The following is a 24131-nucleotide window of genomic DNA, read 5'->3' on the forward strand; positions in this document are numbered from 1 at the left end:
ATATTAATAATGAATCGGTATCCGGAAATACATTTAGGTCCTTCATTACAACTATAAGGTAGTATAATGTTTATTCTTCATGTTTCAAATATTACACTTTCTGATTATTATAAGACGGTTACGTTACGAAAGTCATGCTCGAAATTTACTACTGATTTTAGAAGATTATTATAAGTTATCAAGAAGCTTTGTTCTACAACTACGATCTTGATTTATTATCTTAATTAATTAAGGAACATAAATTCCTCATATAATTGCAACCATGAGTTCCCATAAGCATCATTAGTTCTCATCAAGTAGACTTGATAATAGTATACTATGGGCTGATCGACGTGGTAAACGGGAAATACCTCTTTTATACACTCCTTGACCTTTTCCGTTTCATAACAAATTTCATCATAAAACTTCGGTTCCTTCTCCCGTAATAACTTTATGAAAGTACCAAAAGCTTCTGATAGATTATGTTTTTTCGTAGCTTCAATGTAGCATTTCATTCTAATTTCAAATACAACAACATAAAATCCATACATAAAGTGAACCCATCGCGCATTAATATATCATATAGTTTCCTAGCTTTAATGGTTTTACTATTACTTCAAGTAATGGTACAACACTAATAATTAGAATAACAATTTTACTAGAATAGCAGAATATGAATAGGATAGGCTATCGTATTGAAAGATTCATATTTATTATATTGTACTTTTACACTCTACGCTTAAATCAAGCATAACCAAATTACTTAGTCTATCAATCAATCAAATAGTTGCAAAATCCTTAGATTAAATCGCAACCATCCATTCATAAATTCATAAAATAGTTGGGGTAGATATACCTCTTCTTCATCCTTTTCTCTTGTGTTTGTTTTAGCCTGTCAATTTGTGTAATGGGCTTCCTACCAAATAATTTCTGCTCTCTCCTAATTAATTTTTTCCCAAAAATCTCAGGTTCATTTTCTGAAAACTATACAACATATCCAAATGTTATCAATTTAAATTTGATTTTCAGTATAATTTTGCTGTAACGTCCTATTCTTAACACCAGCATCTAATATTGTTTATAAGTAGCTTAAGTTAAAAATCCATTTTTATTTTATAATAAGAAGAGCTATCATCTAGCACAGATATTGCTTTAATCTGGGCTTGTTTGTAATGCAATTGAACTATATATTATTTTAGAGGTTGCTAAAAGGAATGATAGCTCTCCTTTGATAAGCTTCAGAGCAGTGTCTATCACATAATTAAGTATTAATTACAAAATGAGGATATCCAAACTTACCAATAGAAAGCCAATAGTTTTATTATCTTCCCCTAGTTTAAATCGATCATCCACCTCTCCTGAATTTCCGCTTTGAACTTTACGAAGGAAAGTGTTCTCTTCCTTCATGGATAGCCACCAACCTAGAAGCCATACAGTACAATATCCATTATCAATTGATTAAAATATTTTTAGGGCTATTACAAAATATTTAATTGAAATCGATGCAATGCTTCTTTAATACAAGCTACATTTATGTAAATGCCCATATTGAAGGCTTTAAAGTTAATAAGTTTTGATGTAATATCTTGCTCTAAAAGTTCTATTTGTATGGCCACACTAAAAATAATTAAAATTTGATGTGGTAATCAATTTACTTCAAGTTATACATACATGGTTATATCGAAATTTGAATTAAAAGTGAAGCAATATTCCATCTACTGCATTTATAACCATGCAGATATAATAGGTTATATCAGGTTGATAGGGCTACTATTTTTTACAAGTTATACGTATTACTAAATTAAATTTGATTAGCATCGACGTACTATTCTACATACACGTATAGCAATTTATGTTTGCACCGTGATATCGAAAATAGTTAAATTCAATGCGATATCGTATTTCATAATTATCATAAACAGCTGAGTACAGTACCTACCATCGAACACATGGATTGGATAGTTACATACTAATCCACCATCAGTATAAATATCGTTGAATGTTGCTCCTTTTTCCCAATTACCACAGCAGCAACAACAAAATAGGCATCGTATACATTTAAAAGTCGATTCTCGTCTTTCTTCTTCTTTCGACAGATCTTGTCGTTTATACTTTGCTCTCGTAAAATAGCCTGTAAAGCATCGTATGCAATGCATGCATTAGTCAAGCCTTAAATATATTCATTATCTTAAGACTAATGTTATTTACCTAGGGCTTGCTTGATAACATATCGCTTACTATTTTATGTGGAGCTATCATTGTATACGGTAGTAATTTATGTTACTATATCATATTTTTGTCCTCTATGGATACCGAACTTAATAGAAATGAAATTCTTGCCTAAAAACCTCATTACTGCATTCCTTTTTAAATGATTATACGTAGTGATAACTTTTTTGTCAAGTCATGAATATTAGGTTTATTTGATATTTAAATCATAAATTGACGTTCGCAGAGAAATTTTGTATAAGTTAGTTAAGCTATTAGCTGCTAATTTGTGATACACGAGAAAGATATATAACCATCAGCAAAGTAAAAATCATAAAGCTGCCCTACCAGCACAGAAACTACAGCATCATTATTAGAATGTATGATTAAGCATCAAGGATTCGTTGTATAAGTTGATTGATAACGGTTCAAGACTGTTTAAGGAAAACTTTTTCAGCTACAGCCCACAGCCCTCAAGCACATCAAATGACTTGCTAATAATATGTAGTACTGTAAAGCTCAGTACAATAATATGCATTTATTACTGAATGATAGATAATATTATAGAGCTCGGACACTAATTAAAGTTATACTCTCTTATTAGCTTTGGCTACTTCAACATGATACTTCCAAGTTTTTTATTAATATTACGTCTGATCAATTGCCCGTACCTGGTAGTGACATGGACATTCTAACTGCTTTATAGATTGGTATGTGAGGAGTTGTTTTCGGATGAAAATATTCCGCATCTAATCGATTTAAATTGGTAGCTAAAACACATAGTTCGATGCCGGTATCGTCATAAAGCTATGATAAAGGAAAGAAATAAAGCAAAGGAATTCAAAATCGGATCTGAAATGTAGCAGATTTAAATAATTTTGAATATGAAATTGCCTTTTGATAATTTTTAAGTATTTTCTATACTTTTATCAAGTGCTAATTACAGCAAATATATATAATCAACATTTTACAGTTACCTCACGAAAGGTTAAATCGAATTTCCTGTTATCCTGACTCAGATACGGACCCTCTGCTAATTTTCGTTGAAACCACTTTTCTAAACGCCCACCGGGATTCCAGCCATATCGTAAGATTAAATTTGGCAAGCAACATATTTTCCCGCGCCAATCATCTGCACTCAATCATACCGAGTAAGAAGCAATTCCGAATAAAATAAAGGAAGATGGAGTAAGAACAAAGATTCATAAAGAACGATAAAGCGCATACACTGTCACGGTTTTAATATAATGCTGTTAATCAAGAATTTACCTTTAATAACTCTCTTGATCGTATCACCTTCAAGAGTATTAGCAATCTCGTCAACACTGAAACCAACTGCTAGCAGAGCAACCAGCATGGCGCCAGCACTCGCCCCAGCATAGCGACGAATCTTAGGTTTACCATCTGCTTCTTTAAATAATTCTAACCTGTTTAACACCTTCAGAATACAACAAAAGTAATTCAAAATAAAAAAAGCAGTCCGTTAATATGTCCAAACCATCACGAACACCTGTTGAAATGAAGGAATATATGTACAGGTGGCTTAAGCACTTAATATAATCGTTTACGGAAATAAATGCAGATTTGTAAATAATAAATATCGTAAATTAATTAAATCTGTTTACACTTTTTGAAAGTTTATACGATCTAATTACTTTAACTCTGTAGATAACAAGACGACAGTTTTGGACTCATGTGTGTGAGTATGTAAACTTTACAGCTAATAAAATTAAAAATAAACTGTGCTATATGGGTAAATGGTACGTATGACAACAAAGCGACAATCTTTATAGTTGTTTTCGTTTAAGTAAGATTAATCATCATATTGTTTAAATTCATTCAGCGTTATCTCATTAAAATAAACGTAAAATTACACCAGACTTTTACTGCTCAGGATTTACTCATTTTAACTATTGTCAATTTAAAGCGGTTACCTCTGATTATATCTTAAAATTTAAATAAGTTTTATACTAATGTAACATAAGCCAGAAATCGTTTTACCTTATTAAGATCTAACTTCAGGTAATTAAATTTAATCACTAAATCTAGCTCCACATATTAACATGTTGAAGAAGCACAAAACGATCTCAGACTCTAATTAATGATGAGTTAGTCCTTTCGCCAAACTTAGCGTTAAATAATCATCCTAAATTACGTTATGCTACCATAACTGTAAATTTTTAGCAATTACCGTTGACGATACTAACCTTAAAGCCAGAGAAAAAGTATCACGAACGATAAATCGCAATGTATAATTACAATTAAATGATTATCACCTTCCTATATGTTACTCCCCAGTCATTGATTTATTACCTTAATCTCTTTCTATTTTTGCCTTATATTTTAAATGTATCAACATCTTGCTATTAAAAACGCCCTTATTTAATTTTTCGTACACGGTAAAATAATCATCATGGTGCCACGACTAACCTGTAAAGCTCCAACATAAGCCATTCCTTTGACTCCTCCGCCTTCGAATACTAAATTCTCGAATGGAACTCTAGAAATAGAATGGTCTTCTATCAAAGCATCCAGTTGTGCTTTTAACAATTGGAGTTGTAACTCCTCTTCTTCTTCCCAAATATCGAGTAAGCTCATATTAGCAACTGGCGAGTTAGTGGAGCTTTTCCTTTAACGATTGGAGTAAAGAAGCACAAAAAATTCAGAAACCAGTTAATTTTTATTTTACTGGTGTGAGCAAGATATCTGCTGATTAGATCTTACAGAATAAGACTAAATAAATTTCTGATCTGATAAACTACAAGAATCTCACTCATATTCCAATACAAGCAATAAATCAACCAAGAAAGACCAAAATATTGTACAACATATTGAATGATTCAAATTTAAATACGACCCGACCCCTCTTTCTTAAAATGATATTACGGTCATAGTAATAATATCTTGCCATCATCTTGTATATTATTAACTCTTTATAAATCAGGTCAAATACCAATATAAACTAGAGAAACATCGCGTTTTCCAATTTTCCTGATCATAGCACCTACTTCGCAGTGGGCTTTAATCAAAATATGAAAACACGCCCGACAATAAGAATATCATACTTAACGATTATTTCCGTATCTTCTTACCAATCTTATCTTTAATTAAAACTATTAAAGATTACTTGCTAGATGCTCTATGTTTCTAATTAAATAATTCAATAGCTTTTGTATTCTAATATATAGAAGCACAAATAAAACGAGCCGGTACTATTGCACTGCAATAGTAATAGTGTAGGAAAGCTGTTTATTTAATACCATGATCTACGATAAAGGCATATTCTGAAATCTTTAATCTTATTGCTTAATATGTAGCTAGTTTCTAGAACGATCAAAAACTACCGTATTACTTTTCCTTAGGGATTCAGTTAAAATTATAAAATTGGAAAGAGCTCGACTTAGTGCTATAGCAACTTTAGAATAAACACTACCAGAAAATGATTCTTATTCAACATCATGATATGCCATAATGACAAGTTTTTTATCCTGTAATTATGATTTGTTAATTCAAGCTAAGGGGATAGAGAGCTGTTATTTTCTTTGAATTTAGCTATTAATTACCCAATCGAATACTATACAATCATGAAAGTAGATAAAAAATGGAAAATTGATTAAAAATGCAGCACTAGATCAAGCTAAAATGACAAAGGCTTCATCTCAATTATAGGACCAATAACTGCATTCTTAAAACAATCAAGATTGGCAATTTTTATCATTTTTTTCATGAGTTATCATCTTATGTATGTAATACTATAACTCTATTACAAATTACTCTCGATCGGACAGCATAGGATCACAAAAGTAAATGATGTAAGAAACAATTATTATTTAACACCATGGAAAGCTTGAAATAGTAAAGATTTCAATCTTATAAATATGATCTGCCAGTTCATTCTTAAAACGAAGATATTTCACTACTCTTAGCATTTTCTAGGTAGTTGCTGGGTATCATTTTATGTATCTTTTATCAATAGAAGACTAGAAATTACGGTACGCCCGATCCGGCATCTCAGAATCATTAAAGTAAATAATATTGGAAAAGGATTTTTATTCACAGCATAACACATTAATGATAGTATGAACTTCTTTTCTATGGTTATCACAAAGAACCTCGCTGTAAAATAATGAAGATTTGTTGTCTTCACCTTTTTCTTGCGATAATTATTATCTTTCAGGAATTTTATGTAGATATGGATTGCATCGATTTTATTTGTTATCATTCATTATTTAATTATCTAATTTTTAACATTGCTACAACATTGCTACTCATCGAACCGCCCTAATACTGTATGTCAGCGTGCATGCTAAGAGATATAACTTACGAGTTTGCTATAATATCGTCGTTTCTCTCCTATATGATCTACTGTACTAGACTCAATTAACATGGGATTGGATCTAAACCTATTCTATTTTAAGCCTATCGATGAAATCATCTATTTCGTATTACCCTCTACAAGTAATGATCGTATTTGACCTGAAAGGCATGGAGTAAAGGTAAGTACCCTAAATTCAAGTTCATTCTATACAGAAGCACACCCTTAACACTATCAATTTCCACATTGATAGCTTAAGAGTCACTCTTGAATAAATTTTTATCAAATTGTAACTAGCAGTACTATCAGCCCGTAGCCAAAGTAAGATTTTTTAACAAGTACTAATTACTTTTATAATCTATGTTGAACAACGCTCGCGATCAGAATTATTAATTCAAATCTTCTTGATGAGACAAACTGATCTACCCTATCAATGATCTAGACTTTATAACTGGCGTTACTTATAAATAATTATCAACAACAACTGTCATTAAAGTAGGTATGATCATCTGATATTCATAGATAATTTTGAAGTCAGTCATCAATCTAGCAATCTACTTATTTTTGCGCAAGGTGTCCATTAAGGTAATATAAGTTAATACGAGTAATACTTGATTCATTAATAACTTAGAATCGATTTACTTGACTCGTTTGCATCAACTAATTAATCAATTCGGCTGCTTAAGTATTATATCACTTGGATTTCTGTAATAATGACAGTAAGAAATAATCGAGTCAACTTGTTAGCTCGCACCTCACGCATTAAATAAATGAAACAGCCTACTCATTTTACAGTAGAGCAAGAGTCAACATATCACGGATTCAATACTTGAACAAATTTTAGTTGAATATTCCTTAAAACCCATTGGCTAACCTGTTGAATCAATCATGGAACGATGTAATCGCAAAAATAAGAATATGAGTCGACAATTAAAAATTGGGACGGTTAGCTATCAAGTACAGTAAAGCAATTTTAGCTTACTGGCTTCTGCCTATACGTTCAATCATACTTAAAATCAATCGGATTTAGAACAATGTACTTATTTTAAGATAAGAATCATCAAGACTAACGGTTTAATAAACCTTGATTCAAAATAGCCTTAGAATCCCATTCGTTTTAAACTAACTCAAAGTATTGGTCAGCCTTTCTCGATGATTTAAAATTATCATGATCAGATATTAAATTATATCATTTTAACTCAATTTGGATTTTCTTCTGCTACATTCAACGACTACAATTCTTAATTTAGATGTCTACTTTGGAACCAGCATACCTTGAATTCTCCAGAATTAATAGATCGTGACGATAAATATCAGGAAAAGGCGTAGATCAACTTTGTTCTTGGTATTCTAATAAAGGCTAATGGAATTGTAAATACATATATCAAGATACCAATCTAATCCAATGCTCCGATTTCTCGATTTGGTTTAAGCGAAGCTACTGTAGAAGCATGGAAATTGCTATAGATATTTATATATGCCGCTAAGCAGTTTGTGAAAAGTTATTCATGCTAATTAGACATTAATGAGAAAGAGGGAAGAGTCCTAGTCTTTGTCTGTCTTTTAGCTAATTACTATGCAATGTTCTATCAGTCATTTTCTGCTTAAGGTTGGGCAACCAAACAATACTGAATGCTTATTTTGAATAACATAATTACTCATCAATAAAGGCAAACAATATGCCACAAGAATAGCGCCTGTTAGCGACGGTAAATTGAGTTCTTTCTATATGGTCTAAATTGGCAAGCTCTACTATTATCCTTGAATAAAGGAGTGGCCTCGAATATAATACTGTGGAAAATGATCCATAAATGAATCTACTATCATCGTAACAACAGTTGCTTATGATGATAAATGATATTCTAAAGTACTTTTAAGTCGATCTGATCAACGCGTACGATTTGTATCCTTACTTTTAAGTCAAATGATGGATACCCTCTTACATCAGAATGTACTATTGTATGTTTTAACTTTCATTTAACATGGCATGATGATTGATAGAAAATTAATAAGAGATGTTGGTCTGTAATCTAAGTGTCAGTAGTTAATAGATGTTCGATACACTGATGCGTCCAATGAAAAGTCATCGAGTCGTAGACAAAACTAGTAGTCAGATGGAATATTCTTAACATCCTTGTAGACTAACGTCATGAAATCCCTTAATTCTATTTATCGGTTAGGGAGAGCTGTAACTGATAGTTAAAAGTATGTAGGAAGTTAATGAATCAATTTCAGCTTCCTCGCGCCTTTGATAATCATTTTAGGCATGGACAACAAATTTGTTTGTCGTACTAAGTCAGCAATTCGCTTCTTGCTGTAGTTTTAGATATAACGTATGTAAAGTTGGACTGTGATATCGTATTTGTTCCATTGAAAGTTGTATTAGCGGAAAGAAAAGCTAACTGGTCAGAGTGGCAGTTGAATAGATCTACACTCCTTAATACTCACAATACATCAATAACTAGATATACTACTGTATATAGTGTAATGCTGTAGTTCTATTTCGATTAGAGTATGATAGAATTAGGTGGAATTGAATTTAAAATATTGCTCATAGAGAATTAGAAGCTATTACAAAGACGCAATACTACTAGTTATTTGCCGGGATTACAAAATTTGTAATATATTAGCCGATAGTTAACATTTACTTATGGCTGTAGTACCCTCTAAAATTAGTAATCCTGTCGATTTTAATATGCAAAACACAGGATAATTCATGAAATTATTCCCGCATTGTATCGATACTGAATGAGCTTTTATATTCTGGGGTCTCCATATTAATGTCGCCAATTAATCTACTATCAATGAGATCAAGTTTTCTCGCCTTGCTAGGATTCTTACGTGAGTACATTGCCCTTTTATTCGTTTAAGTGATATTAATAAAAAATCTGCGTGCGTCGTTATGATCTCAAACTTAAATAGCTGTTTAAGGATGATTTAGGATTTTAAAATATCTATGAGTTAGTCAATAGCTCTGTAGAATATGAATTGTTATGATACCCCGATATTTGCAATAGTAAGATTGCATTTAAATATTCAATTACTGTAGTCATCTAGTCAGCAAAGATCAATTTTGAATTTAATTGAAGATCTTAATAAGCAGCATAAAATAGAAAGCACGCTATTAGCATTCTTACTCTTTATACGTATTCCACTTCATATTCATACAATTACAGTATTATTTGCTGAGGAATATTTACCCTGATGCAGACTTACCATAATGCTATATCTTGTAAATGGTTAATCCTACTTTAGGAATACTCGCATACTCACAGAAATTAATTCTAGTCTTATGTGTAATGTAAGGAAAAGGTTTATTACCGTAAGATCTGAAATCAACACTGGAATAACTGTATCATGTAAACATAATATACAATTGTTATATTGAGCAAGTCGACAGGCCGAAAGGTTTCAACCCGCTCGACAGTAGTGCAAATCTAATGTAGATCGTAAGCATAAATATAAAGCAAAAATGAAAGCAAGCAAAGATAAATGTTCAATTTATGCACTGGCTTTATACTATCTAATTACGTTATAAGATACCAATTTATTTCACTGCCACGTATTAATAGTTTTAGGCTTTCTGACTGATTTAGAGAATATCCAAGCCGAAATATAATTTCTATAAAGACTGTACTACGCTTTTCCCAGTTAACCAGTAAATCACCAGATGAAAGCGAAATCAATGAGCGGTAGTAATGTCTTTACGTCATTAAAGTATTTTGTCATCTGAGAATATCTTAAGTGCTTGAGCTGATACTATTATGATGCAGCACCTATATTTAGCAGTTACATGATAGCTATACAAGATTCCTTATTCCAACATCATCACATTAATATTACAGCGTTTCTTTCTTTATTTCTCTCTATCTTTAACGGGTAACAGTACTACGTAATCATTTATTATTGGAGATAGTAACAAAATCTTAGAAACGCATTACGGGGACTTACAATTAGTATTAGTAGTACAAGTAGATTGCTTCGCATAACATCTAGCTTAAACCTATAATAAAAATTTGATTCTTTAATTACACATTATTACAGTATTGCCAAAAGCGACAACCCTCTGATAAATCACATACGGGAAATCGTATTAATATACCGTTTTATATATCAATGTAAATATTCACATATTCTCATATTTATAAATGTTTCGGACTGTAGCTGCAACACTCTAAATAGCACTATACTTTTGATTCCATAACGCAGACTATACTTCATTGTAGATACAACAGAATGAGTTATAATATTAGTGGATATTAAGATTATATCTATTCGGTTACGGCTTGTACGATGTACTGTAACCCTTATGGCTGAACCTGTAAGTGTTAGTATTACTACTAGATACTATCGAATACTGAATTCATTTCTTTAATAATTTGATGTTCCAATCAGGCCTACTACGAAAGAATTTAAATTACCATACAATACGGAATAGTCTTGGAAAGTCCCATATGCAAACTTTTTATCATAATTCTGCCACTGTTTCATCACCACAGCAAATGCTTATACTGTTGTTACTTTCCGGCGATCGCGTAGACGGGGTAAATATTCGTTAATAAAGAAAGCTATAGTCCCCCTTCTTCCACTCTATAATTGTTAAAATGAATTAAAATCACCATTATACGAACAACTTCGTACCTTGCAGCGAAAATAAACACTTTAACAATAAATATCTTTGCAATAATTATTACATTGCACGATTATACACAAGCTCGCAAAAATGTTACAGTATTATTTTAACCTTACAAAATCGTATTTCATTCCAATATATTATAATTCTACTTCTACTTTACTAAATGATGACTATGCAGCAATAAGTCGCAATATTAAGCTTACCTTTTTCAATAACTTTTTGTCTGCCTCATCCATATACCAATTTGTTGTTCCAACATGGTGAGTATTAATTCCAATTGTTCTATGTACATCCACACCCTTTCAATGTAAATTTATAAATCACATAACATATAACCATACAAATTACTATTATATAATTTTTTAAGAAGTCAATATTTTACTACGAGGTATCTAAATTCTTTCATAACCAACCTTTACAAATCTCCTTTTAGAACTCATTGCTAGTGTGTCCTATTTTTTCAATTATAGTATTTGATATTAACTTAGTCTATCAAATCGTAAATTGGTTCTACATAAACATAAAAAGTATATCTTACCAATAACGATGACACGTATTCAGAGGGTTTGGTTATGTTGACCCGCTCAAACCCAAGATGACCAGTCCTCAAATTTACACCAACAGAACGAAAATATCCAAGAATCTCATTCAGATCAACCTATAGTATTAATGCAGCTAATGTTACCTTCATTGACACTGCAGTACACTAATGCCTATATTGAAGTATTTATATTTTAATCGTTCTTACAAATTTCTCAAGGCTTTAGTATAAGGTAACAAATATCAACAAAGCTTTTAAGCATGTATACAGTAAATCTTTAACATCTATTGTAATAAATGAATGTAAACTATTATGTGCACTATGCAGTAAGCCAGTAATTAAAATTGTTTTATCGCTCTATCAATTATTCCTTTAATCTTTACCCTATTATCATTGTTCGGATTAATTTTTTTCATGAAGTCAACTTCACCACCCCGACGCAGTAGTTTCGACTTTGCAGTATTGTCTAAATTCTATTTACAATTTTAAACATTAATAAACATCTAGACTAAAAACCAACATTATGTAGTAATATCATTCTCTAATCCAAAAGTAGGTAACCCTTAAAATTTCTTGTACATCTTCCAGGCGATAATACGATGGTCTATTTCCATCAGTTACAGCGTATTTATCTAATTCCTGCATAAAATTAAAATACCATTACTTCTAATGCGGAAATGTTCGAAAACAGAATTTAGCAAAAATATAAAGCTAACAAAATCAGTAAAACACTGGGTAAGGCTATCACGTAAACAGAAAACGTGCAAGTACAGTGATACTAATTGTCAGTAAGACCTAATGGCAGCATGGGCATACTTGAAAGTCAGACGTGAGTATAGAGCATTCTTCTCGATCACAGCGACAGTTTACTTAGTATTGCATGCATATAGCAAAATCTGCTAGTTATCAACATTATTAGTGTATGTAGTAATTAACTATAATTGTAAGTGTAAAGTACTACAGTACTATTGCAAAAATTATAAAGTTGATATGAAATAGTTAAAAAATAACGGCTTTTTGGTTGAAAATACTCGTAAAGTCTACGAAATGTTACAATCGCTTCGCATTAAGACTATCATAAAGTAGTAATGTCATACATTCCATACAGTCTAGCAAGTGTTACAATAATTGCATAATGAATACCGTCATAAAACGTTCAAATTCTCGAAGTAAATCCTGTCGATCTGAATGAGAAACCTGAATGGATTTCCTAGTTTGTTTTAGCAAATTGTAATTGAGCTCCAATTAATATATTTTCTCGATAAAGGGAAAAAGAGTATGATTCTGCGGCATAAATCTGTATTGTGCTTAGAGTGCCAGTTGCCAACAATTTAACAACCGCTAAATTCCTATATACTTGCCTGCCCTTTTTCTGGGATAGTTTCGTTTGAAATTCCTTACTCAAATGATAATTTACCCAATTCCTAACCGATTGCTTAGGCATAGAGGGGTTATTCTCTTTGCACCGATGAAATAACGAAGCTTCTCTTTCTATTAATTTTTTTGCAAATATTTCCGCTTCATTCGCTGAATACTACGGTAAGAAGCATGTTATAATAAAACGATTAATACTCTTTATAATGTTGTAACATTTATTGGCGATATCATCTCAATATAATACAATTGTGATACAGCCATTCCGAAGATGCAATTTAATAGCAGGCTTAGATTGTACAGTTACACTAGTAATAAGTCATGAATACGTACGTAATCGATAGAATAAGCAAATTTCACAAGAAATTTATTCGGTATTTATTAACTTACTAATAGTAGCCCTAATGTTTTCCAGTTGCATTCTGTCCCAAATCTGGCAGCGTCATCATATAATTCATCAATTCTCGTATGGAATGGTCTAAGTTTTTTAACGAAATGATTTTTCTCTTCTAAGGAAAGCCACCATCCTAAACAAGTAATTGTACAGTAATTATGAAAAAGGCTTTGATACAGCGTACAAAACACACTATAGCTGAAGAACAAATTACTTCTAACGGGAATAGCTTACCATCTTAATTACGTACAGTAGAATAATAGCCATCTTATTGTTTTATATGAAAGTAGAACATCTTTACTTTATAGGCTTTACAGAAGTTACTACTGTATGTTATTGTCTATTTACAGTAGGTTGTTCTATTTTTAAAATCGAAATTTGAAATTTTTCTAACGTGTATTATCGTATATTTTCGAAAAATTATTTAGAAAAGCGACAAGTATAGTACATGTTATTTTTTCGTAAGATTAACTACATATCGATTTAAATAATACGTTTGGAACACCGTAATAATAATTACAAATTAAGAAAGTTTACCGTCGAAAACGTGTATTGGATAGTTACACACTAAGCCACCATCAACGTAAATATCTTTCCTAGATGAACCCTTTTCCCATCCACCACATATACAGCAACAACACCAACAACGAATGCATTTACACGATTTTTCGGATATATCACTTTCATCATAATCTTCTCTAGGATAACGCATTCTTGCAAAGTAGACTGTAACAACAAGTACGCGTATATAGTCAATTCAAATCTCCTTAGCATTAAGGATTAGTTCCACTTCTCTTATAAAAATATCGGTATGAGTACGAGCTACATGTATACTAAAATAATTACTAGTCTAGGGGCAAAACTGTAACAACACTAGACAAAGGTAAACTTTGATACAGAAAAAATTTAACAGGACTCACAAGGAAGAGACATTGACATTCTGACTGCTTTATAAATTTCCATGTTTGGCGTAGTTTTTGCGTGTAGATAATCTGCAGATAGCCGATTTAAGTTTGTTGAGACGATACATAGTTCGGTATCATTACGTTCCAATAGCTAAAGATCAATACGTATACCGGTAAGTATCAAGTGTAGCCGCGTTAAATAAAATATGATTACAACTACTACATGAATACGCTCATTTCGTTACTATCAATTTCATTAAATAGTTATAGCCATCAACCTGAGCGAAAGTGATATCTGAGTCGATATTCAGTTCTTTAAACCTTTGTCTGAACCAGCGCTCAATTCTTCGCCCGGGATTCCAACCAAATTTGGTGATTAAATTGGGCAGCAAGCTACAGCAACCTAATGCATGATCTAGACTCGATAATATTTGGTTAACAACTGTTAGTATAGATGTTTAGCCTTGTTCAACGTAAGTATTGAATTTTAGTCTAATCTATATGCATCTAATAACAAGAGTTAGTCAAGTTGTATTTTGAATACAGCATTTTATTATGAAAGATATTAGTTTTAACTTCAGTGGATACCTTCTAAGATACCCTTAATATTTTGATTGAGTAAATAATCAATATCTTTTAGTTTCAATCCTATTGCAAGGAGAGAAGCAAGCATTGCACCAGCACTAGCTCCAGCTATCCGTTTAATCCTTCTGTTGCCATTGGCATCCGTTAGTATTCCTAATTCTTGTAGAACCTAATTGCAAATTGTCAATGCAAACATAATGAATAGCATTGTAGAACTAAGAAAGGGTTCAGTTCATTAGTTTATTTGCATAGTATGGTAAATTGATCACTTTGATGCGTAGTATATTTTAATGGAGTTGAAGGATATTTACAGTATCGCTATAGGCTGGCTGTACTTTATTTACTGTAATTTATAAATGACTTTAACTTAGCCATTTGAATCAATCTACTATCCCTTTGTGCTAATTTTATATTTAAAATTTCTGATATAGAATTCGCTATACTGTATATGCACACTGTTTTATATGACTAATTGCAAGACATACTGTAGCTGCTGTAATACCATAACGGGATTCATGTCCATTTTATGGGCTAGATTTACTATTTCTCTGTATTCCTTATACTATAATTCCAGTCATCATTTCTATTCTTTTCGGGGATTTCAATCATGTAGGAGAACGTCATTTTAATATGATCAACTCAGTACAGTTCCTGTCATAGTTATCGAGCGTAACTACTATCATTCGGCTTACTTGTAATGCTCCGATATAGGCGATACCCTTAACACCACCGCCTTCAAAAACCAAATTTTCGATTTCATCTTCCTCAGTTAATCGTCCTTCCTCTCTTAAAGTTTGCAATTCACTTTTAATATGATTTATTAATCCCAATTCTTCTGGATCGAAGCCAACGCTCTCTTCACTATAATGAATGAATTGATGTCAATTTAGCACCATGTTGCACGATCTGAACCTTAATATCGATGGGTACTCATGTTGTGAAATTTCAATTTGAAAAGATTGTCTGACTGTCATTCGATACGGCTGTACGTATGTTGTACTGTATTCTCGAAAGATGTTTACTGTAATGTATTTGTTGATAATAAGATTACTTCAACTTTGTACCACTAGAATTGAATTGACTCATTGTAATCCTCTTGATCGGCATGGTAACTGTGACTGATTGACGGAATGAATCCATGCTTGTCTAGAGTCTTCTCCAACCATTGGTACACTTGTGTGCAGTATGATGGATGTCTTACATAATATGAATTCATGATTAAAACATTATTCTTATTTCAGTCGTACTGTAGATTTCTACGCTGTCATGGTCACTCTCTGCTGTGATAATACGTATACGCGTCGAGGATAGGGTCGTTTATTCATTTTCATTTCACTTGATTGCTTTCCTTGGCTGTATTATTCATACATGCTCTTTCTACCTACAATATCTGCTTGATTGATACAGTAGAAAGAATTCCTGATCTGCAGTAAATTGACCAATGTCCTCAACTGTATAGGAAATCCTTGCACATCCGCGTCCACTTATTTCACACTTGCGTCTGACGAAAATTCACCTCTTATAGAGCACAAAAATGTTACTGTTGTACTGTACTGTACTGTTCACTTGCAGTTGCTGTATTGGCAAATTGTCTTCTTGTTATTATTTCAACAAAATGTTGATGGAGAAGGCACTAAATATTATTATGTTGCCTTCTATCGACAACGAATCATTGCAATGAGATGGCAAAACTTACCTCCTAGGGGAACGATTACGATTCATCTTGATTCCTTGATCACAAGCGAATTGGCACACTAATCTACTGGATCATATTAGGTTCAAGTAACTTAATCCAATTGCAATGGCAGCCAGTGGACCCAATTAAAAGCGGTACTGAAACGTTCCAACTGGCACACAATCGTAAACGCTTGAAGCCAATGGTTGAAACGCTACTCCGCCAAAGTGACGCGTCTTGGAGTCAATAGTAGCTGTAATTGAATTACCATTTTAGCTGCAGCATCGGACGAGTACAGTATACTGTATGTAGCAGAGTCAAATTGCAATACGAAACACTGCCATCCAATACAACCCTAGTCACTGGCATCACTTTCTTTCTCTTTCTAAGAATGATGACGCAAGAGTCATTATCTTGATGACAATAACAATCGCGTTTCGCCACTCATTTGCTTTTAATATTTGAGTTATTGAACTATGGTCGCACATAGTCGCACACGTGCTGGGATAAATTCGAGCATGCGCGGAGATGCCACCATTTTGCCTGAAAGGCCCGCTTTACTCACAGTACTGTGTACTGTACAGTGTACATAGTGTACAGTATAGTACTGTACAGTACGTACTGTAGACTATAGAGGTTAAAAAACATCTGTGTTTTTGACCAATAGGAGAATTTTTAATGTTGAACAGCTTTTAGTATAGAGAAAATAGAAGGAATTTCATACACATCACTCTACAGTACTGTATTTCTGTTTTACCAGATTTGCAGTCATTTCCTCTCTGAGCAACTGCAGTTTTATCTTCCTACACTGTACAATATTCATGAGTGTACAATTCAGCCATATTGATATCGATACTCAGCGTAAGTACAGTATAATACTGGACGTACAATCGTATTTTGCTTGTCTGGTCCAGTATTTTAGTAACAACCCACATGCCTACGGCCCACTATCTTCTGAAAAGCATACTACAATATTTTAGCATAGCCCATAGCATGAAATTCTCGCCCTTTTCTATACTATACTCTACCGTATATACAGTACTGTATGATTGAAAGATATCAACATAGCAGGGCCTAGTGTACAATAACTGTACTTTAATGCCTTCCAAAACAGCAACGATATCCTGAACTATGACCAGATCCAGACCCCCAGTAGTTTTACAGTATATCAGACTTTGAACTTTAACCATTCCTCCCTCTGGTCTCTAGTTTCATTGCTAAAAAGTTTACAGTAGACTCTCTACTGTAAACTTTTTAGCAATAAAATTGAAATGAATTATTATTAATTATCAAAGACCTTGGCTAGACCTGTCAGAGATTCGGTTATCAAGATCATTTAGTAGTTTATGACTGTGCATTAGATCCAACTATGCAGTACAGTACAGTAGTTGGTTTCGCTAATCTGCACTCTCACAGTCAGGCCTCGAAACGGGCATACTGTACTCAGTAGAGTCGTTAAATGGAGTGAAAAGTAACCCGAACCCAATGGAATTGTTGATTTTCTATCCCCAAATGAGTGCAATCGCTATACAAACACTGTATCACCATAGAATTTCTGAAGTCGAATTTCGCCCTTCAAGTCTGTATACAGTACTGTATAGTAAAAAAGAAATTTGTAATTTCTATCGCTATACAGTACAGTACAGTACTGAGTCTGATGAATTTCGATGGCACTCTGAAAAGATATAATTGTACTAGTTCAATCAGGTTCCAACGAGATCAAATCTATATGTATTTGTAGTCGAATAACTCAGAAATGCCGATTTGGTTCTTATTTCTCGAAATAGTTTATAATTTTCCCGTAAAATTGGTTAAAAGTCTACAATATCTACAGTACGAAATGAATTTTTTCTACAGTCCAGTCAGTACTGTACTTGTACTGTACAGTACAATGGAAGAAGCACTCTAGTATTTGACCCATTTCGGAACGCTACAGTACGGTCAAGTGTAACCTTGGTGAAGTACATTGTACTGTACTACTATAAAATGAACTGACAAGACCCTCCATAAGGGTCTCTACTGTAGTCTACTCACAACAGGATTCTATGGACCACCGCAACAAACTATTGTACTGTATAGTAGAGCACGTCCAACACTCCTCCAGTTCCCTAGTCCCTAGCAACGCCATTGTACCGTATCGTGGTCAAGGAAGAAGCACCATCAGTCACAAGTAACAAACCTTCTCATACCATAAATAGATTAATGAATTCTATTATCCGATATATGAGTCATGAACATGTTGAAAAAGACTTTTCAGTCATCAGTCATACTCATCCTTGATCACCCTTGGCTGGGGTGCCATCCACGTCATAACCGCGTAACGCTCGACCGTATTTGCCGTATTGTACACCGACATACAGACAAACAGACAGAACATAACAGTCAAACCAATCATCGTTAACATTAGTCCAACGGTGGTGTGATCGGTGTCGGGCTGCCTATCTGCCTGCCTGCGTTATTGCTTGTGGCTTTTTTTCCGTCCATTCCTAACTGGAATATTATTGCAAGCGTTGGACTAAAAAGAAATCGAGTAATCCATAAATGATTTGATTATGTTGTTAGAAAGCGAAATTACGGGATATGATGTTCTAGCGGTGGTGTGTATGGGACTATGGAGCTATTTTATTTCTTTTCATCTTGTAGCGCTAGGATACGGGTAAGGGCGTTACTTACTTATACTATATCAATCATGTCTACTTTGCGTGCTCTTCCAGTCGATAGTATCGTTGTTGAAAGACGTTTTTATAGCGGTAGCATAGTCAATCAATGCTTGCTATTTATTCCAATTCCAGTCGGCTCTACTTCTCATTTGGCTATGCCAAGATGTTACTTATTGATAGTATACTACGTTAAGGTAGCATATTGTACATGGCAATGGCTTAATTACTCCTTGAATGATGGCGTCTTTACAGTCATGTACTTGAATTCAATATGCCACCAGTCGTGCCTAAAATCATACTACTCGATAAATAGTAGTACTACAATCCGATATTTTTGGGGGGCCCCCGCGTCTCTCTCTCTCTCTCACTCCTATTTTAGGATCGGATTTTTAACGTAATGTCTCTATTTTTTACCTTCTTTTATCTATTATAGCAAGTACATTTTATACCGTAAGAGTCAATCAGAGCCAGAAGAATTAGCCGATGTACCGGGAGTATCTATTCTAAAAGTAAGTGGTCAATGATGTGAAAAAAAAAAATGAAGTAAAAGGTATCCTATACAGACGATTGACCAAGTAATGATGGCCATCCCTCAATTTATGCGTTGATGCGTAAACTTAATCTTGCTATTCACTACCATCGAACTTATTTGGTAACTCGATCATTATAATTAAATCAGTCACCTTAAATAACTTTAAAATGCCCTTTTTAGACCAGTGGAGTACGGTACCCTACTGTCAACAGTGTACAGTATTGAACAATAGTCATAGTAACTGCCCACGAACTAGTAGTATTTTAATACCCATTAGAAAAACGTATTGCTTTGGTATGTTGAGTATTCCCGGTGAAATATCGTTAATACCGACAATCTGCTTATTTAAATCTCAACTAAAATCTACTTTTGCCCATTTTTTCTACTTCATTACCTTATTTACAGCCTTTAGTTGGTGGAGACGCTAATCTATCGCACAACTTGGCCTCTTATTTCGAATTAACGTATAGCAGAGTAAGTCTGGCAATCTTTTTATTAAACTTTGATCTTTTATTGAAGAATTGTCAAGGAAAAAGTAGTAGGCAAATCAAGTGTTTTCCTTACATTTTGAACGAAGAAGAAAAATAGATATTGTCTATACTACGTTGCTATTTCTTTCAATCCAGAATTGTGATCTTACTCGGATTGCATGTTTGGACTTTATTGCTACTGTACATGAGAAACACTTCACAATTATATACTAACTAAAAATGCAGTAGACATTTTAAGTTTAATTGTTACTGCTTTTCATTTCTCTACCGTCTAATTGATACTTTTTTAAATTGTCAATCTACTAGTACGAACTCTTCTTTTGCATCCAAAATCCTGAAGATCCCGCTATTGAAATTGTTAATTTATTAATCAAGCAGTACCCGAACGTCAAAGCCCGTTTATTTATAGGTAACTAACTGTAAATCATGTTTTTTTAGTTAAATTTCAAAATTAATTTCAGCCATATTGTTGAATTGAATTTTTACTTGAATACAATCCATGTACCCGCGTGAAAGTGCTACTACGTTGCTATCATTTGCCTAATTGAAAAGACTCTTAGTGAAATTAAATACTTCATCACAGCAGTCTTGATGGTATACCCGTACAACCAATAACAACTCCTTCGCTCTGTGTCAAGAAAGTAGTGCCGTTAAAACACGTGTATTCAAAACATAAAACCACTAAAACTACTTACTCCCTATCCTATACTGTAGTTCACAAACTGGTTGATATCTTTTGGAAATGATAAAAATTAGTACTGATAGTGTGGTATCGTACACTGTACGCCCAAAGATTAGTTTATCTACAGTATCTATAATAGTAGCTGGCCTAATGATCATTTACACCCAGGGGTAAAAATAATAATCAATCGATTCATGACATTTTGCTAGACTGCCGTAACACACAGTCCTGATAGCTGTTGTCATTGTAAAGTTACTTGTAAACCAAATCCAATTTTACATTGTACAGTATGTTGCCAAGAACGGTAAATCTCGTAGACCTAATGAATCTCATATCTAGCAAAATTGATTGGCCTCGCTGCAAACATAATAAGATCAGCATACTGTACTGTAGTAATCTTTAGATTTTTACTCATTCATTTTGTCATTATCATTTTTATCTATTGTACAGCATACAATCTACTGTATATTTGGTTTGTAGCATTATAAGTACTTTATTGTGGTCAATAGTACATACGTAAATCGTGAGAAATGAAAACCATGGAGTATAGTCTTTCACAAATAATGCTGATTACCATGTTATCTACAGTACAATATATTAATAAATAACAAATCACTGCTGCATAAAGTGACTAAGACCATGATAACTTTAGTAAAGTACTATAGCCTGAAAATTATTGCGTTTTCCCATAATTTCCTCTAGATTAATCATGATCCTTCTTAATAGTCATATCACTATTGATTACAAATATAATTATACCATACGTCGACCGTAGGTTTATCACTAACTTTCATACAAGGGTATATCAGGTGGATGTACTGCCCCGCTAGTAAGGAAGAATTGATTGTAATTAAAGATATCAAAATTAAGTTTCCCCAAGGCATTTGCTTAGTAGGTCTAATGAATATACTTTACTATAAATAATTGTAAATAAATACTACTGTACAGTATAGTAAAAAACAATCGAATGAAGTTAGCCTAGTAACTACTCTAAGAATACAAGTATTGAACATAGCGTATAATACCCAAGATATAATAGCAATTCCGTGACAAAACTGAATAGCATTTTATGATAATATAACTATGATAGGTTATGACAATAAAGTTTTCGATGATACGAAAGTATGCTCTCTCAATCTATGGATTAATAACGGCTTACTCTATGCTTGTCCAATAATTATAATATACATAAGATTATTAAGATCAACATATTCAAATAGTACAAGTCTTACTTTGTGTGTCTATCTTCTTCTAATGCTTTTTACGCTAAATACGTATCTCTAATAACGATATGTTTCATTTAGAAACCGTTGATACATGTCTCAATCCTAAAATTAACAACCTTCTCCCCGGATATGCAGCCGCACAATATGACTTACTTTGGATTACAGACAGCAACATCAAAGGTACAGCTAATAATAATGATTTCATTGTTATTTCTTTGTTTGCCAGTTCTGATGCAATTCCATTGACTTAGCTATCCTTTGTATAAATTTTTACCTTTAAAATATCATGAAAATGTTTTCCTGATTCATATGCAATGAATTGGGATATTTGATTACTATTTTAGTTTATTACTAGTAGTAACAATGATACATTATGAAATAACGTGACTGTTGATACTTGTCTATATGAATTTCCAAGTCTACTTTTTCAATTTTATGCTATTCTATGTGTACCTTTTTAATACATTATCTTTCGTAGTAGCTTGCTTGTTTGACGATTGTAAAACCGTACTATAATTTTAATTGGAAATCTAACTCAAAATTTGCTTTGTTCGTGACAGTGACGCCAAATACATTAACAGATATGGTTGCGAGAATGACCGAAAATGTCGGCATGGTCCATCAGTTGCCCTATACGACACACATCGATTCGTTAGCAGGATATTTAGATAAAATCCATTTTGGTGGTGCTCATGGACGTGTTTACTTAACCACGAATGCATGTGGAGTTAATTGCGCCAGCGGAATGTCATGTTTATTCCGTAAGCATCTTTTGGATGAAGTGGGTAAGTGAAATCGAGACTGTTTATCTAACTTACCTAAGGACCATTCAATTAAGTTTACATGAAATTTAATTTTAGGTGGCTTAGAAACTTTTGGTTGTTATATTGCTGAAGATTTTTTTCTAGCCAAGTCAATCTATGACAGGTCTAAATAAGATTCAGCCCTTTGTAGCGTTTATAAGAATGGATTATTGTACTTAACTGACTTACTTTGCTTTACCAATGCCTTTTTATAGAGGTTGGAAATTTGCTTTAGGGAATGAACCTTGCTTCCAAAATCCGGGAAAAAGATCAGTGCAAAATTACGTCGCTCGGATGATTAGGTAATCATAAAACATCGATGGATTTTATCAATACGCATATTCTTTACATTCGATCTAAAAATTAGTTGTAATTAACTTTAAGCGGAATTATGACCTTTTCTTAAATTCTTTGTATTAGATGGTCTCGTCTACGTATGGCTATGATTCCTTTAATTTCAGCATTCGAACCAATATCAGAGTGCATCGTGTGCGGACTGATAGGAGCTTATGGCATAAATCACTTTGCAAAAATTGGATTTGGTACCATTTATGGTATTCATATCGGCTGTTGGTTCTTATTTGATATGATGCTACTGAAATTAATTCAGGTATTTTAATTAAAAATGGCAAAAGCATAGAGTGAACTACTAGATTCAATTTCACTTATACAATAATAAGAATTCATATTATTTATTTTTAATAGCCAACTCCAATAGAAGTATCCTGGAAAATTCCTTTGATGTGGATATTTAGAGAGTGCATATCCATCTGGATTTATATTAGAGCCCTCTCTAGTCGTACTGTTATCTGGAAGAATCAGAAATATCGAGTTCTTTATGGTGGAAAAGCTGAACCATACGTAAAATAGCATAATACCCATAATATAGAGTTTTATTTTCAAATGAAATAATTTTAGTTAACTAAGCTTCACATTTATGCTCTATAGATGTAACATAATTGAAAATTTTTATTCACCGGAAAATGTAACTACCGGTGATAATGCAATAAATGCTTTTCATCATCTATTATTATGATAGATATATAGATGCAGATTAGACTATTTTAGCTATTTAATACTAGTAACAATTACTAAACATATTTGCCGGCTTGCTCATTATCTTTA

The 24131-nt window shown here is 32.9% G+C and overlaps 2 protein-coding genes across 2 annotated transcripts; one reads left to right on the top strand and one right to left on the bottom strand.

The window, feature by feature from the left end:
- Positions 1-9837: 9837 nt before the first annotated feature.
- TRIADDRAFT_58860 (uncharacterized protein) lies at positions 9838-16659 on the bottom strand (the record flags this gene model as incomplete). The annotated part of the gene is made up of 16 exons (XM_002115039.1): positions 9838-9939; positions 10454-10505; positions 11144-11178; positions 11342-11437; positions 11552-11590; positions 11677-11796; positions 12063-12152; positions 12241-12318; positions 13109-13213; positions 13444-13580; positions 13985-14173; positions 14368-14503; positions 14631-14767; positions 14941-15106; positions 15630-15798; positions 16634-16659. 16 exons carry the CDS (start codon positions 16657-16659, stop codon positions 9838-9840), a joined length of 1677 nt encoding a protein of 558 aa, XP_002115075.1.
- A 2505-nt stretch (positions 16660-19164) lies between these two features.
- Positions 19165-23876, top strand: TRIADDRAFT_58861 (uncharacterized protein; the record flags this gene model as incomplete). Its single annotated transcript, XM_002114859.1, has 10 exons — positions 19165-19268; positions 19706-19781; positions 20210-20278; positions 20602-20704; positions 22282-22383; positions 22764-22988; positions 23064-23130; positions 23222-23308; positions 23427-23616; positions 23712-23876. 10 exons carry the CDS (start codon positions 19165-19167, stop codon positions 23874-23876), a joined length of 1188 nt encoding a protein of 395 aa, XP_002114895.1.
- Between the last annotated feature and the right edge of the window lie 255 nt (positions 23877-24131).

The sequence above is a fragment of the Trichoplax adhaerens genome, genomic scaffold (genome assembly GCF_000150275.1).
Source record: "Trichoplax adhaerens TRIADscaffold_9 genomic scaffold, whole genome shotgun sequence".
In the NCBI taxonomy this organism is placed as follows: Eukaryota; Metazoa; Placozoa; class Uniplacotomia; order Trichoplacea; family Trichoplacidae; genus Trichoplax; species Trichoplax adhaerens.